Source organism: Thalassophryne amazonica, chromosome 6 (assembly GCF_902500255.1).
Source record: "Thalassophryne amazonica chromosome 6, fThaAma1.1, whole genome shotgun sequence".
Lineage (NCBI taxonomy): Eukaryota > Metazoa > Chordata > Actinopteri > Batrachoidiformes > Batrachoididae > Thalassophryne > Thalassophryne amazonica.
This window is the reverse complement of record NC_047108.1, coordinates 44,161,815-44,179,948: the sequence shown is the minus strand read 5'-3', so window position 1 is coordinate 44,179,948 and position 18,134 is coordinate 44,161,815. Positions and strand designations below refer to the sequence as shown.

General features: G+C 44.0%; 1 protein-coding gene across 3 annotated transcripts in view; it reads left to right on the top strand.

The window, feature by feature from the left end:
• The window catches only part of rbbp8l (retinoblastoma binding protein 8-like), a 71,839-nt gene that overhangs the window by 30,096 nt on the left and 23,609 nt on the right, over window positions 1-18,134 (top strand). For all 3 annotated transcript variants that reach the window (XM_034172114.1, XM_034172111.1, XM_034172113.1), the window contains one exon: window positions 16,640-16,735. In XM_034172114.1, the coding sequence (XP_034028005.1) occupies window positions 16,640-16,735 (96 nt within the window). The remainder of the gene's footprint in view (window positions 1-16,639; window positions 16,736-18,134) is intronic.

Below are 18,134 nucleotides of genomic sequence, written 5' to 3'. Positions count from 1 at the left end.
GCCTCATGCAGTGCAACACATCTCCTTCGCATAGAGTTGATCAGGTTATCAATTGTGGCCTGTGGAATGTTGGTCCACTCCTCTTCAATGGCTGTGCGAAGTTGCTGAATATCGGCAGGAACTGGTACACGCTGTCATATACGCCGGTCCAGAGCATCCCAAACATGCTCAATGGGTGACATGTCCGGTGAGTATGCCGGCCATGCAAGAACTGGGACATTTTCAGCTTCCAAGAATTGTGTACAGATCCTTGCAACATGGGGCCGTGCATTATCCTGCTGCAACATGAGGTGATGTTCTTGGATGTACAGTATGGCACAACAATGGGCCTCAGGATCTCGTCACGGTATCTCTGTGCATTCAAAATGCCATCAATAAAATGCACCTGTGTTCTTCGTCCATAACAGACGCCTGCCCATACCATAACCCCACCGCCACCATGGGCCACTCGAGCCACAACACTGACATCAGAAAACCGCTCACACACACGACGCCACACACGCTGTCTGCCATCTGCCCTGGACAGTGTGAACCGGGATTCATCCGTGAAGAGAACACCTCTCCAATGTGCCAAACGCCAGTGAATGTGAGCATTTGCCCACTCAAGTCGGTTACCACGACGAACTGGAGTCAGGTCGAGACCCCGATGAGGACGACGAGCATGCAGATGAGTTTCCCTGAGAGGGTTTCTGACAGTTTGTGCAGAAATTCTTTGGTTATGCAAACCGATTGTTTCAGCAGCTGTCCGAGTGGCTGGTCTCAGACGATCTTGGAGGTGAACATGCTGGATGTGGAGGTCCTGGGCTGATGTGGTTACATGTGGTCTGCGGTTGTGAGGCTGGTTGGATGTACTGCCAAATTCTCTGAAATGCCTTTGGAGACGACTTATGGTAGAGAAATGAACATTCAATACACGAGCAACAGCTCTGATTGACATTCCTGCTGTCAGCATGCCAATTGCACGCTCCCTCAAATCTTGCGACATCTGTGGCATTATGCTGTGTGATAAAACTGCACCTTTCAGAGTGGCCTTTTATTGTGGGCAGTCTAAGGCACACCTGTGCACTAATCATGGTGTCTAATCAGCATGTTGATATGGCACACCTGTGAGGTGGGATGGATTATCTCAGCAAAGGAGAAGTGCTCACTATCACAGATTTAGACTGGTTTGTGAACAATATTTGAGGGAAATGGTGATATTGTGTATGTGGAAAAAGTTTTAGATCTTTGAGTTCATCTCATACAAAATGGGAGCAAAACCAAAAGTGTTGCGTTTATATTTTTGTTGAGTGCATATATATATAGCATAAAACAAGCTATAATTGCAAAAACTGCCCCAGTGTGCTTGAATTCATCTTATTACTTATAGTACTGTTTGGAGACTTGAAATCTGTTGAAGGATGAAACTTAATAATAATTACAATAACAAAAACAATAAATAACAATAATTCATTTCAACCTCAAATAAAAAATGTGAAACAGTTCATCTTTACATCATAATTTTACGTAGCCTAATTTTACTTCATCTTTGGCCAATGGTACGTATGGTATACATTTATAGACACACAAAACAATTAATTTTAATTCATATCAACATTTTTAGGTAGTAGCAAACATGCAGACTAAACATGTTTTAGGGCCCCTTCACACATAACACGATTAAAGCTGACTCGTACACAAAGGAGGAATTGCATGCCATTCGTGAAAAATCTGAGCTGCCTCTAATACCTTGTACACCTGTTGCTCCAACTATTCACACACACCAGTGGCTGAAAGACAGAGAGTGCCCTGTGAGAGGCCATTCCATCCCTCTCACGGCAGGTGTGGGCCAAATTCCAGGTGACACACACAAACATCCAACACCACTCGCCGGACACTTAGAAAATGTGTGGCCATTCGTGCTGTTAGCACGAAAATAGTGAGCAGACAATCACTTTCAAGTTGGATGTGAAACTTGTCTAAGAGTGTGGCATTGCAAAGCAACACACACGTGGCATGCCAGAGTGTCAACTCCCCCCTCAACACATGTGCCGTACATGTGTTTCACGCGTTCCATCCCACCCCCGCCCCGCAACACATTTGGCATGCAGGGAGGCGGGAGCACCCTTGCATGGAATGCTGATATATGGGGACAGGTATATTAATAAGTACTACAATAACAACATACCCAATTACATAACAAATAACTAAAAACAATGATCACATGAGACAGAAACAGACAGTGACATGTTGGTCTGTGTGCTGAATGGACAGGGGGCGTGGCCACTGACAGCAAGAGCTGTTGAGATTTCTGGTTCTGGACATTGCAACTGGGGAACACATACCGTGTTTTGATGGATATGGCCTTACAGCTGTCCACTGTGTCTGCTTGCTGTCCTCACTTGGAAATACATAAAAACATATATCGCTGTTGCGACAGGCTGCAACGAGCAAGCACACAGCGCACACATTGACAGGCTGTCCCAGGTGATAAGGGCCTTCAGATCATGTGAACACGCAGCAGGTGATCTGAATGTCATGTCTGTCTGACAGACACATGTGTCCTGTGAGTGGTGCACCACAGGACTATGTAAAGCCTACAGTGCGACAAATATGCCATTTTGAGTCACATATCACCAAAAATACGCCGTAGCAAATGGCATTTTGCCAGTTATTGCAGCGCTTTTTTTCCATAATTAAAGATGACAAAAACCTCCTCTTCGGCTACATTGTCTAATTTCTCTTTTTTTAAAATATGTTTATCTCCTTGTTGATTTTAGGCATTTTACATGCTTGTTATAAGACAGTGATTGTAGCACAGTGGTTAAAGTTCCATGTGTTAATCAGAGCTTTTGTAAATTGCAGGTTTGAATCTCGTGAGTGGCATCTATTTTTTTATTTAACATGAGCTCTTTTCCACATGATGCAGTGTATGTCCGCCCACAGGACACGCGTTTCAGACCAGACACGTGTGGGGCCGACTGGACATGCTGGGCCAGCAGATGTAGACATGATAAGAACGCACTGCTTCATTCATGTCATGTCATGACTGTACGTCTGTGGCCATGGGTCATCTACAGAGGAACAGATGGTTCATACTTGTCCACTCAATGAGAGGGATTCAATAAAATCTGTTTTTTTTTTTTTTTTTTTTTATGGTTTGTGTTTTTTTTTCTCCACAACAGCGGCAAAATGTGGTGCAACATGTTCCAGCTGCTCGCACTATGTTCGTGCACATGCACGAGCATGTACGAAACCCTTGACGGTGTGTTGTGCATGCCTGTCTGACCATGTGTCACTCACCTCATCAGGTGGAATGTTTCATGGTTACCCAATTTGTGTTTGGTTCCCGGATTTTCTTCTGGTTTCTGTATCTTTCATGTGACAGTTGCATGTAAAAGTTTGGGCACCCCTGATGATTTCCATGGTATTCCTTTATAAATCATTGGAAATCATACAGCAGACAAACACAATGATATTTCCGAATTGAAATGAAGTTTATAGGATTTACAGAAAGTGTGCAAATAATTCTTTCAACAAAATTAGGCAGGTGCATAAATTTGGGCACCCCAACAGAAAAAATACATCAATATTTAGTTGATCCTCCTTTGGCAGAAATAACAGCCTCTAAACACTTCCTATAGCTTCCAATGAGAGTCTGGATTCTGGTTGAAGGTATTTTGGACCATTCTTCTTTACAAAACATCTCAGGTTTGTTGGTTTCCGAGCATGGACATCCCGCTTAAAATCACACCACAGATGTTCAGTAATATTCAGGTCTGGGACTGAGATGGCCATTCCAGAATGTTGTACTTGTTCCCCTGCATAAATGCCTTAGTCAATTTTGAGCAATGTTTAGGGTCGTTGTCTTGTTCTCAAGAATCTGCTGATATTGACTGGAATCCATGTGACCCTCAACTTTAACAAGATTCCCAGTACCTGCACTGGCCACACAGCCACACAGCATGATGGAACCACCTCCAAATTTTACTGTAGGTAGCAACTGTTTTTCTTGGAATGGTGTGTTCTTTTTCAGCCATGCATGCAGGCCCTTGTTATGTCCAAATAACTCAATTTCACTTTCATCAGGCCACAACACCTTATTCCAAAATGAAACTGGCTTGTCCAAATGTGCTTTAGCATACCTCAAGCAAGTCTGTTTGTGGCATGTATGTAGAAAAGGCTTTCCTCTGCATTACAGCGTCATACAGCATCTCTTTGTGCAAAGGGTGCTGTACAGTTGAACGATGCAGAGAGACACTACCTGCAGCAAGATCATATTGTAGGTCTTTGAAGCAGGTCTGTGGGTTGACTATGACTGTTCTCACCATCTTTTGCTTCAGCTTATCTGAGATTTTTCTTGGTCTGCCACTTCAGGCCTTAACTAGTACTGTGCCTGTGGTCTTCCATTTCCTCACTATGTTCCTCATAGTGGAAACTGACAAATCTCTGAAAGCTGAAATCTCTGATCTAGCTTTTTGTATCCTTCCCCTAAACCATGATGCTGAACAAACTTTGTTTTCAGGTCATTTAAGAGTTGTTTAGAGGCTCCCATGTTCCCACTCATTAGAACAGATGCAAAGAAGGGAAACATTTGCAAATGGCCTCCTTAAATACCCATTCTCATGATTGGTTTCACCTCTGTAAGGAGGTCAAGGGTCAGTAAGCTTACCAAACCAATTTTATGTTCTAATAATTAGTGCTAAATGTATTCAAATCAATAAAATGACAAGGGTGCCCAAATTTATGCACCTGCCCAATTTTGTTTAAATAATTATTGCACACTTTCTGTAAATACCAGAAACTTAATTTCACTTCTCAAATATCAGTGTGTTTATTTGCTATATGATATATTTAACTGAAATTTATGTTCCAGACAATCAATGATTTATAAAGGAAAATCATGAAAATTATCAGGGGTGCCCAAACTTTTGCATACAACTGTATGCATGAAGGGGCCCTTATAAATTGAGTGAAGAAATTACAAAATACTGTATCTTACTAATTCATTTTAATAACCTTTTTATACTGTCCAAATTTACAAGAAACATGCATGCATGAAAATGACCTACCGTAATTACAAAATGTCAAATAGAGATCTTACCACCAAAACCTTTGACTTACACTTTTCAGCATAGAAGAAAAATTCTATTTTCTCATGCTGTCCCAAAATACTTCAGCCTGCTGCCGCTAAAACATGTTTCAAGCAGACCATAGTGAAGCTTCATTTTTCCTTCTGATGCTGTTACCTTTCCATTTACAATCCACTCAACTGTCAAGTGCAAAAGTCAAGTGCAGTAATCATAATGTATGCTGCCCCCCAATGTAAAAATACTGAAATAACACTACATTTATGGATTATTTTTTCCAGCAGATTTGACGTAGTATAACACATTTTTCCATGCAATTATGATGGATTTAATGCATTAATAAGAGGATACATATATTACCGTTTTTCTCTGTCACTTTGGTGCATTTCTCACAGCACTATTTACATTTGGACAGTTAAAGCATTTCTCCAAACAATTAGTACAAACTGCAAAACCTAGTTGATAACCTTCAAAGAAATGTATCTTGCTCAAAATGGATAGTTCATTCCTCAAAAGCAAGTATTCATGTCAATGAAAGTGTCAGTGTCTTCAAGTTGAAAAGTCCTGACACCATTGATTATGAACAAGATAGTCAAATGGCTTTGCCCTGTTTTCATTATGACAGTTTCCTCTGTAAGTGGTTTCAAATGCAAAAAAGTCAGATCTTGGTGACACTACCTGAAAATGTTCAAGACAGTACAATACACTATTTACACAGCCATTTGAAAACTACAGTAAAGTCATGTACAGTAAGGTCATGGACCAGGTCCTCCCGTGTAGTTCTGGGCTTTCTCAGAATCATTCTAATAATTGTGTCAAGTTGATGCCTTCTCACCAAGCTGCTTGCCTATTGTCCTGTAGCCCGTCCCAGCCTTGTGCAGGTCTACAATTTTGTCCGTGGTATCCTTAGACAACTCTTTGGTTTTGGCCATGGTGGATAAGTTGGAGTGTGATTGGAGTGTGTGGACAGGTGTCTTGTATACATGTAATGAGTTCAAACAGGTGCAATTAGTACAGGTAAAGAGGGCTTCTTCATGAAAAACTAACATGTCTGTGAGAATTCTTGCTGGTTGGTAGGTGATCAAATACTTACGTGGTGTGTCCATAAAGTAACGGTCCTTTTTATTTTTTTTAAAAACTATATGGATTTCATTCATATGTATTTACGTCAGACATGCTTGAACCCTCGTGCGCATGTGTGAGTTTTTCCACGCCTGTCGGTGACGTCATTCGCCTGTGAGCACGCCTTGTGGAAGGAGTGGTCCCGCCCCCTCATCGGATTTTCATTGTCTGGAAATGGCGGAATGAAAAGGACTTTTTTTCCATCAGACTTTTTTCAGAAGCTGTTAGAGACTGGCACCTGGAAACCATTCGAAAAAGTTATCTGGCTTTCAGTGCTTACCAGTCGAGTGAGTATAAGAGAACTTGTGGAGAGCTGGACATGTCCAAACTTGTCCTCTAACACTCCGAAACGGAGGTGTTCCTTTGTTTCGCTTCATCAGCAAATCGGTCGTGACGCGCGAAGCCTCCGCGCGGCTTTCCATGACAAAATCTCTTGTTAAAAGTGAAATCTTGTTGTGTGGGCCGCCAGAAGAGGAGGTACTGCTGGCCCACCACCAGAGGGCGCCCTGCCTGAAGTGCGGGCTTCAGGCACGAGAGGGCGCTGCCGCCACGGACACAGCTGTCACTCATTATCTCTTGACAGCTGTCACCCATCTACACTTCATCATCTCACTCCATAAAGACCGGACGTCATGTCCACCTCGTTGCCGAGATATCATCTACCTAAGGAGGTAAATTCTCAGCCGTTGTGATTGTCCGTTACAGACAATATTTTTGCTTGTGCTACTTTTGCAGTTGGGTTTCTGTGAGTGCTTGTAGCTGAGGCTGAGTTGGGACTGACGCCTTCTCACCCCGACGTTTGATAAGTACACTTACAACTGCACGTGCCAGCTTTCTGAATGAGAGGTGGAGGTGGAATATTCACCATAAGTGTTACTGGGTGTTCATACACCCACATCTGATTGTTTCTGCTCCTCGCCAGCAGTACCAGATCCGACACGCGGAGATGGTGGCCACCTGGGGACTCGGAACTTGGCGGCTCCAGTATTTTCCAGGCTCGGTGGCGGAGGAAATCGTGTGGTTCCGGTTCTTCTCAGGACAGACGTCTTCTATCCTCGAGCCTGCACACACGACACCTTTGTTAATTGATTTTTGTACATATTCTGTAATCTGCTGTGTTGAGTTGTGCTATTCACAACAGTAAAGTGTTCATATTTGACTTCCTCCAGTGTCCGTTCATTTACGCCCCCTGTTGTGGGTCCGTGTCACCACACTTTCACAACAGGATATCTCAGCCAGCATCATGGATCCCGAGGGGCGTCACCCGGCTGTTGAACAGCCAATGGAAGAGCAGGGTGCACAGGCGTCTGCAGGAGGTGTGATTGGTGAGTTGCAGCAAATCCTCACCGCCTTTACTGCTCGGTTGGATCAGATGACCGAGCAAAACGTCATCCTTAACAGCAGGATGGAGGCTCTCACCGCACAGGTGGAAGCGCGCGCTCAGGGCGCTGCTGCAGCTTCTCCTCCTGCCGACCCTGTGCAGGATATCGACATTCCACTGGTTCAACGACCCCTCCCACCATCCCCTGAAGCATACATAAGCCCCCAGAGCCGTAAGGGGGTTGTGTGGAGACGTGCGCGGACTTTCTTATGCAGTGTTCGCTCGTCTTTGCACAACGTCCCGTGATGTACGCGTCTGATGCTAGTAAAGTAGCTTATGTGATTAACCTGCTTCGAGGAGAGGCACGCGCTTGGGCTACGGCGCTTTAGGAGCAAAATTCACGGCTCCTTCTCACGTACGCTGGGTTTGTGAGGGAGTTCAAAACAGTGTTTGATCACCCTAATAGAGGAGAGACTGCTTCGACAGTGCTGCTGTCAATGAGACAGGGGCGTCGGAGCGCAGCCGCTTATGCAGTCGACTTCCGCATTGCGGCTGCGAGATCCGGCTGGAATAACGCTGCGCTCCGCGCCGCCTTCATAGATGGACTGTCGTCGGTCCTGAAGGAGCACCTGCTGGCTAAGGATGAACCACGGGATTTAGATGGGCTTATCGATCTCGTTATACGGCTAGACAATCGGCTGGAGGAACGCCGTCGGGAACAGGACGAAGGGCGTGGCCGGGCACGCGCCGTCCCTCTCCCTTCCGGTTCCGAAAGGGTTCCGCCCTCCCCACGCTCCACGGCCTCTACACTCCGTGTGGCTACAGCTCGCCCTGCTGACGAAGCTATGGACACGAGCAGGGCCACATTTAGACCACCTAATAGACAAAGGAGGCTGGCCCGCGGGGCGTGCTTTGTCTGCGGCTCAATTGAGCATCAATTGAGAGACTGCCCCGAACGGTTAAACACCAACGCCCACCCCTAGAAACTGGGCTTAGGGTGGGCCAAGACATTCACGTGGGACACACACATATTTCCACATGACTCCCAGTTACAATCCTTAGCGGGGATTTAACCCTTCAGGCCCCAGCACTGGTGGACACGGGGTCAGAAGGGAATCTGCTAGACAGCAGATAGGCCAGGGAGGTAGGGCTCCCTCTGGTGGCGCTCCCTTCGCCATTGCAGGTGCGGGCACTAGATGGCACCCTTCTCCCTTTGATCACACACAAGACACTACCAGTAACTCTGGTGGTGTCTGGCAATCATCGGGAGGAGACTGAGTTTTTTGTGACTCCTTCTACCTCCCGCGTGATTTTGGGGTTCCTGTGGATGCTAAAACACAATCCCCGGATTGATTGGCCGTCCGGGGTAGTGGTGCAGTGGAGCGAGACCTGCCATCGGGTGTGTTTAGGATCCTCGGTTCCTCCCGGTTCACAGGCTAAGGAGGAGGTCAAAATCCCTCCCAATCTGTCAACGGTGCCGGTTGAGTACCACGATCTTGTTGACGTTTTCAGCAAGGATCTGGCACCGTCCGTACGATTGCGCCATTGATTTGATTCCAGGCGTGGAGTTCCCGTCCAGCAGGCTGTACAACCATGAGGAGGAGGTCAAAATCCCTCCCAATCTGTCAACGGTGCCGGTTGAGTACCACGATCTTGTTGACGTTTTCAGCAAGGATCTGGCACCGTCCGTACGATTGCGCCATTGATTTGATTCCAGGCGTGGCGTTCCCGTCCAGCAGGCTGTACAACCTCTCACGACCTGAGCGCTAATCAATGGAGACCTACATCCGGGACTCGTTAGCTGCCGGGCTGATCCGGAACTCCACCTCCCCGATGGGAGCAGGTTTCTTTTTTGTGGGCAAGAAAGATGGCGGACTTCATCCATGCATTGATTACAGGGGGCTGAACGAGATCACGGTTCGCAACCGATACCCGTTGCCCTTATTAGATTCGGTGTTCACCCCCTTGCATGGAGCCACAGTCCTGCACAAACAGATGGTACAGCTTAAATACTAATAAGAAGCAGGCGCTTTCAAAAGGGCATGACCATCCGTCAGGCACAACACTCACTCAATTAGTAATCAATTCATGATCAGAAACACACTGTCCCAAAACACACATGACTAAAACCAGACTAAAAACAATTATTAAAGAAAACAAGTAAATTTTAGATCTTCATTAAAAAAAAAAAGGTTCCAAAGTGCCTAAAGTATAAATCCAAAATGCTTCTCTACATAAGAGTGTTTTGATGATGTCACCACCTCTGGGTGGAACTATAATTCTCTCAATCCCCCCAAATTTTAAAGATGCTGGAGAGCCATGACCGGCCTGTTTGTAGTGCCTTGCCATGGCATAAGTTAAATTCTGAGTACAGATTGCCGTTTTATGTTCAGCTAGCCGTAATTTAAGTTGACGTTTCGTTTGGCCAACATATGCCAAGCCACAGGGGCATTTTAAAATATATACTACATGAGTGGTATTACAATTGATAAATGAAGAAATAGGATATTGCTTACCAGTGTGAGGATGAGAGAAACATGAAGCATTAGTAGAATTTGAACAATGTGCACAATTACCACACCTAAAGAAACCTTTTGGTGAGCTGGAGGGCCAGGCAGTTGAGGCGGGACTGATCATATCTGAATGAACAAGTCTTTCACGAATATTTCAGGCACACCTAAATATAAATTTGGGCGGTTCATGATACGGCTGTACAAACTGTTTTCACAGAGGGCTAAATTTTAGCTGCAAATTTGTCATTTTTAAACGAAGATTTCTCCGCTGAATTACAAATTTGGGCTTACAGATTTACTTTACTGCATTCACAAGGGTCTTGTAAATACAAATCAGCTATTTCTTTCTGAAATCTGACCACATTTATTTCAATGCAGGTCTACTTTAATATTAGAAGTGGGATTGGAAGATAAGAGTTGATAGTGTTTGGCATTATTCAACAATTTCAGTATGCCATTTTCATAATTCTCCAACCCCATAACTACAACAGCACCCCCCTTATTGGCGGGGCGGATGATGATATCCCGTCTGGATTCCAAAGATTGTAATACATCCAATTCACTCTTTGTCATATTCTTATTTTTAGATGGACATAAAGCCCCTAATTTAGCAAGTTCCCGCTCAACTAGGTAGTTGAGCGGGAACTAGGTAGTCCAATCCCACTTCTAATATTAATAGTATAATTCATGAATTTACTGATTCATCTCATAAGAAGGGCTGGATAACAGAAAAAGAGATGGCTTTTCTTTTAAGTGAAAACCCTCGTTGTCCAGTATTTTATGGTGTACCCAAAATTCACAAACAATTGGATGATCCTCCATTACAGCCCATCGTTTCTGGAATAGGGAGTCTTATTGAGCCCCTTTCACAATTTGTTGATTTCTTTTTGGCAAAGTTTGTCCGCAAATTACCCTCGTATCGTGAGGACACCACTGATGTTCTAAATCTTATCAATAATCGGAATTGTACAAGTAATGATATCCTTGTGTCTTTGGATGTACAGAGTCTATATATGTGCATACCTCACCATGCAGGTTTAGAAGCCATTTCTTTTTATCTTGCCGAACGTCCCACTGATGTGCTCTGCCACCTTCAGACTTTTTGATTAAACTGGTTGAGATTGTTTTATCGAATAATTTCTTTAAATATTCAGACAAATATTATCTACAACTACAGGGCACTGCTATGGGGAGTGCTTTTGCTCCATCCTACGCATGTTTAGTGATGGGTTTTTGGGAAGAGAAATATATCTTTAGTACTGAAAATAACCCTTTTCATTCAAAAATACCATTATGGCGTAGATATAACAGATGACGTCCTCCTAATTTGGAGGGGCGCATATGATGAGTTACATCAATTTCTGAATTATATTAATTCCACTACAGACTATTTATCTTTTACTATGAACTATAATTCTCATTCTATAGATTTTTTAGACCTCACTATTTATAAGGATGTCAATAATTCTTTGCAATCAACTATTTATCGGAAACCTCTTAGTAGAAATACTTTATTGAGAGCTGATAGTAATCATCCACCCCATTTAGTTCGGAAAATACCAGTGTGTCAGTTCTTGCGAGTTAGAAGAAATTGCAGTTCTACCATGGACTTTATGTTAAAAGCAGCCCATCTAGCAACTCTGTTTGAACAACGTGGCTATAGTAGAATTAACATTGACAAAGCATGGAACAGAGCTCTAAATACTGATCGTGCCTCTTTACTTAAGAAAAAATCTAAATCCTCTTCAACATCTAAATTGTTTTTTTCTACCTGCGATACTCCATTTGCGGGAAGAATAAAAAACACAATTTATAAATATTGGCACATTCTGAAGAGTGATCCCACACTTAAAGACATCTGTGCTGAACCGCCCAAATTTATATTTAGGTGTGCCCGAAATATTCGTGATAGACTTGTTCATTCAGATATGATCAGTCCCGCCTCAACTGCCTGGCCCTCCAGCTCACCAAAAGGTTTCTTTAGGTGTGGTAATTGTGCACATTGTTCAAATTCTACTAATGCTTCATGTTTCTCTCATCCTCACACTGGTAAGCAATATCCTATTTCTTCATTTATCGATTGTAATACCACTCATGTAGTATATATTTTAAAATGCCCCTGTGGCTTGGTATATGTTGGCCAAACGAAACGTCAACTTAAATTACGGCTAGCTGAACATAAAACGGCAATCCGTACTCAGAATTTAACTTATGCCATGGCAAGGCACTACAAACAGGCCGGTCATGGCTCTCCAGCATCTTTAAAATTTGGGGGGATTGAGAGAATTATAGTTCCACCCAGAGGTGGTGACATCATCAAAACACTCTTATGTAGAGAAGCATTTTGGATTTATACTTTAGGCACTTTGGAACCTTTTGGTTTGAATGAAGATCTAAAATTTACTTGTTTTCTTTAATAATTGTTTTTAGTCTGGTTTTAGTCATGTGTGTTTTGGGACAGTGTGTTTCTAATCATGAATTGATTACTAATTGAGTGAGTGTTGTGCCTGACGGATGGTCATGCCCTTTTGAAAGCGCCTGCTTCTTATTAGTATTTAAGCTGTACCATCTGTTTGTGCAGGACTCTGAGGAAGATGTGACTCTCACATCGAAACGTCAGTCCCTTTGAACATTTTTTTTCCTTTCAACACCTTATTAAAGACTTTTTGCACTTATTTCTGTGCTGCACCGGTTATTTCTTCTTTTTTATTAAATATCTTGTCTTTGTGGTGTATTCAATTGAATATAGGTTGAAGAGGATTTGCAAATCATTGTATTCTGTTTTTATTTACATTTTACCCAATGTCCAAACTTCATTGGAATTGGGGTTGTACAGCTTGGTGATGGATCTCCTTCACTCTGTCGCTGTTTCATTTCTCTTGAGCACTCAGTCCATTGTAGCAATTGAAATGGATTCAATCTACCCAAAGATGTTGTCATCCTCTATTACAGCACTTTGTATCTCTCAGCCTTATGGCATTGTTTGCAGTCATCACTGCACATTCTTCCACCTCTGCAAGGTTGTCTTTCAACCTGTGTGGTTGAAAGAGTAAAAATGGTGGTGTGTAAAATTACAGTAAAGATGGCAAATCTTTACTGTAATACCGCAATACACCAAATCTGTGCTGCAGTAAAGCTCTGTAAGTCTAAATATAAAATGTAAAAAGTGACAAGTTCTTGTCCCACTGCAAGCTTCATGTTTGACACTATGAAAGTAGTGCAGTGCAGATTCATTAGAGTTAAATTACTGTCCATCATGCACACGTGTTCTCCGAATGTGCCTCTGAATAATTGAACTTCCAGTGGTTCTCCCAGCATTTGGCTGCACCCTTCGTCCAGCCTCAGCCATTGTGAGGCTGTGATTGACAACATGATCCACAATTAGCCCTGTGGAAATGCACCAAAGTGACTGAGAAAAACTGTAATTAAGGGCCCCTTCACACATAGTACAAATGTGGTCAAATTGCACTTGAATTGCGCATGAAGCAAGAATTGTATGTAATAAGTGTAAAACTGAAGCTGTCTCCAAACCCTCATAAACCTGTTGCTACAACTATTTGCGCACACCAGTGGCTGAAAGACAGAGTGTGTGCTGTGAGAGCCCATTGTTGGCCAGATTCCATGTGACACACACGAACATCTAACAACGCTCACTTTGCACTTATAAAATGTGTGGCCATTCGCGCTATTAGCACGAAAACAGTCAGCAGACAATCACTTTCAAGCTGGTGATGAAATTTGTCTGAGTCCCCCCACGACTGTGGAGTTGCCAAGTACACATGTGGCGTACCAGAGTGTCAGCTCGCCCCACAACACGTGTGCGTGTGTTTCGCGCGCTCTCCCACTGCCCTCGCAACACATGCATGCGCGTGGCTTGCGCGCGCCCCCGCAGACAAGGCACCTCTCATCTGATCACAGAGATAGACCTTGGTCTGTGCGCTGAATGGACAGGGGGTGGGGCTGGCTATCGCTGGTCCTGGACGCCACAGCTGCAGAACACATACCGTGTTTTCACAAACACGCATGCATGTGTGTTTGCTGTCCTCACATGGAAATATACTCAACAAAAATATAAACGCAACACTTTTGGTTTTGCTCCCATTTTGTATGAGATGAACTCAAAGATCTAAAACTTTTTCCACATACACAATATCACCATTTCCCTCAGATATTGTTCACAAACCAGTCTAAATCTGTGATAGTGAGCACTTCTCCTTTGCTGAGATAATCCATCCCACCTCACAGGTGTGCCATATCAAGATGCTGATTAGACACCATGATTAGTGCACAGGTGTGCCTTAGACTGCCCACAATAAAAGGCCACTCTGAAAGGTGCAGTTTTGTTTTATTGGGGGGGGATACCAGTCAGTATCTGGTGTGACCACCATTTGCCTCATGCAGTGCAACACATCTCCTTCGCATAGAGTTGATCAGGTTGTCAATTGTGGTCTGTGGAATGTTGGTCCACTCCTCTTCAATGGCTGTGCGAAGTTGCTGGATATTGGCAGGAACTGGTACACGCTGTCGTATACGCCGGTCCAGAGCATCCCAAACATGCTCAAAGGGTGACATGTCCAGTGAGTATGCCGGCCATGCAAGAATTGGGACATTTTCAGCTTCCAAGAATTGTGTACAGATCCTTGCAACATGGGGCCGTGCATTATCCTGCTGCAACATGAGGTGATGTTCTTGGATGTATGGCACAACACTGGGCCTCAGGATCTCGTCACAGTATCTCTGTGCATTCAAAATGCCATCAATAAAATGCACCTGTGTTCTTCGTCCATAACAGACGCCTGCCCATACCATAACCCCACCGCCACCATGGGCCACTCGATCCACAACATTGACATCAGAAAACCGCTCACCCACACAACGCCACACACGCTGTCTGCCATCTGCCCTGAACAGTGTGAACCGGGATTCATCCGTGAAGAGAACACCTCTCCAATGTGCCAAACACCAGCAAATGTGAGCATCTGCCCACTCAAGTCGGTTATGACGACGAACGGGAGTCAGGTCGAGACCCCGATGAGGACGACGAGCATGCAGATGAGCTTCCCTGAGACGGTTTCTGACAGTTTGTGCAGAAATTCTTTGGTTATGCAAACCGATTGTTTCAGCAGCTGTCCGACTGGCTGGTCTCAGACAATCTTGGAGGTGAACATGCTGGATGTGGAGGTCCTGGGCTGGTGTGGTTACACGTGGTCTGTGGTTGTGAGGCTGGTTGGATGTACTGCCAAATTCTCTGAAACGCCTTTGGAGACGGCTTATGGTAGAGAAATGAACATTCAATACACGAGCAACAGCTCTGGTTGACATTCCTGCTGTCAGCATGCCAATTGCACGCTCCCTCAAATCTTGCGACATCTGTGGCATTGTGCTGTGTGATAAAACTGCACCTTTCAGAGTGGCCTTTTATTGTGGACAGTCTAAGGCACACCTGTGCACTAATCATGGTGTCTTATCAGCATCTTGGTATGGCACACCTGCGAGGTGGGATGGATTATCTCAGCAAAGGAGAAGTGCACACTATCACAGATTTAGACTGGTTTGTGAACAATATTTGAGGGAAATGGTGATATTGTGTATGTGGAAAAAGTTTTAGATCTTTGAGTTCATCTCATACAAAATGGGAGCAAAACCAAAAGTGTTGCGTTTATATTTTTGTTGAGTGTACATAAAACATTTATTGCTTTTGCAACTGGCTGGAGAGCGTGCACAGAGCACACATTGACAGGCTGTCCCAGCTGAAACAGACCGTCAGTTCATGTGGACATGCAGCAGGTGATCTGAATGTCACGTCTGTCTAACAGGACACGCGTGTCCTGTGAGCGGCACGCCGCAGGACTATATGACAAGCCAACAATGTGACAAATACGCCACTTTCAATCATGTATCAGCAGAAATATGCAGTAACAAACACCGTTTGGTCAGTTATCACACCACTTATTTCTCTTTAAAAAAAAAAAACCTTTATGTTCTTGTTGATATCAGACATTTTCCACAGCTTTTATAGGACAGTGGTGGTAGCACAGTGGTAACATTTCTGGCTGGCAACTAGAGCTTTAGTACATTGCAGGTTCAAATCCCATGGGTGGCAGGTGTTTTTCTCTTTTTTTCACAGCAGATGTGTACACATGCTCCAGCTGCTCGCACTGTGTTCCCGCTGCGACGTGCAGTTCGTTCACACCTGCCTGTAGGCTCAATGTTTTCGTGGTTCGCTCATACGAGCTGTTCCGCCGTGATTCGCTCTGATTTGTACTTATTCGTACGATGTGTGAAAGGGCCCTAAGCAGCAACAATATACCAAATGGACTGTTATATGTTTTATCAAATGTTGCTCATGGAATGCGATGTGTAAACCACTGTTTCTGCCACCTGCAGTCACACTGCTTAATGAAAATATGTTCAGGTTCATCAATTTTCATATCTTGAGTCACATGTTATCTTGTTGCTGCATTATGTTTATTATTTAGTATAAACAGCAACAGCTCATGGAAGAATTGTGTGTGTGTGTGTGTGTGTGTGTGTGTGTGTGTGTGTGTGTGTGTGTGTGTGTGTGTGTGTGTGTGTGTGTGTGTGTGTGTGTGTGTGTGTGTGTGTGTGTGCAGTGATACAAAGCGAATGGAGGAGCTGTTCTCTAAAAACCAGCAGATGAAAGAACAGCAGAGACTGCTCACCGAGAACATCAAGACACTTGAAAACAGGTAAATGTTCAACTGTAGCTATACTGATCATTTTCCTGAGTGCAATATGACAGATGGCATATCCCAGGAATGGTTCAAGGATCAACAAGTTAATGTGTATGCTTCAGAACAGGCCAGGTGTATCCTATTGACAAGAGAAGGCTTTTCTTAAAATATGTGAAATTTCAGTTGCAGTTTTCTAGAATGCACACGGTGGGAGACTCGAGTGGAGATTTGATCTGTTTTTTTTTTTGTATGAACATCCTTCTTCAGTTTATGAGAACTGCCTGTTCCACACAGACTGACCAAACAGTACCATGCTTCTGTATTATGTAATGATTGGTGAAATGAGGTCAAGAAACCTGCCTGTAAAAGTGATGATTTGTATTATAATTCTTAGTCTTATGTGACTTGGGTCAGTTGCTTATGGCCTCTGAAAATGAAAGAACTATATATAAAAGTGGCAGTTAATGCAATATTTTTGTTAAACCCCTTGAATTGAAGCTAAATGTCTGCACAATCAGCACATCTTTATTATTTTATTTAAACTCCATTGCGTCTTGTACAGAGCCAAAATTATAAAAGTTATTGTCCAACTACTTTCAAACTTGACTGTAGTCTTGACTGTATATACACAAAGTGACTCAAAACTCCACCGTTAGACAGTCTGATGGATACACAGGATCAAACTGTATGTAAAACAATGAAAACAATGAAATATGCAAAAGGTGCAGGGACATTGTGCATCACAGTCTCAATCAGCATTAACGGTCCTTTCACACATAACACAATTGAGGCCAGATGGTGCATGAAAGAGGATTCGAATGCCACTCGTGAAAAATCGGAGCCGCCACAACCATTCGGCCACACCACATGTACTGCACTCTACATTTGTGTGTCGCTCGCGGTGGAAACCCATTCGAATGGTGGGCAAAGTGAGGTCACACTGCCATCTGATCATGTGATCACTTTCAGATCACGTGCCGCAGCCGAGGGGCTGCATGAAATTATTGGCTACGTCAAACCCTTGCCGAATGGCACGATTGAGGCAGCCTTCACACCAGTGGACGAATAACGGCGAATGCATGCAGGTACCCATTCAACCCACTTTTGGCTGGAGTCCATGTGCCACCCATAAAACACCACTCGTGGGGAACTTAGAAAATTCTGGGCCATTCATGCTGCCAGGCGACCACTTTTGAGCTGCAGTCCAGGTGTTCGAAAGCTCAAAGAGTGGTCAGTGTGTTGTGTCCGACCCCAGCAACACAAATGGCATGCAGGTGTGTCGTATCCCCCCCCCCCCCCCCACACACACACACACACACACCATGACCCAACATTGTTGAGGTACGGCTGACGTGGCGAAGGCTTGAATGGTGGTCAGAGTGTGATCGCTGTCCAGCACAGCGTGTATATCTGG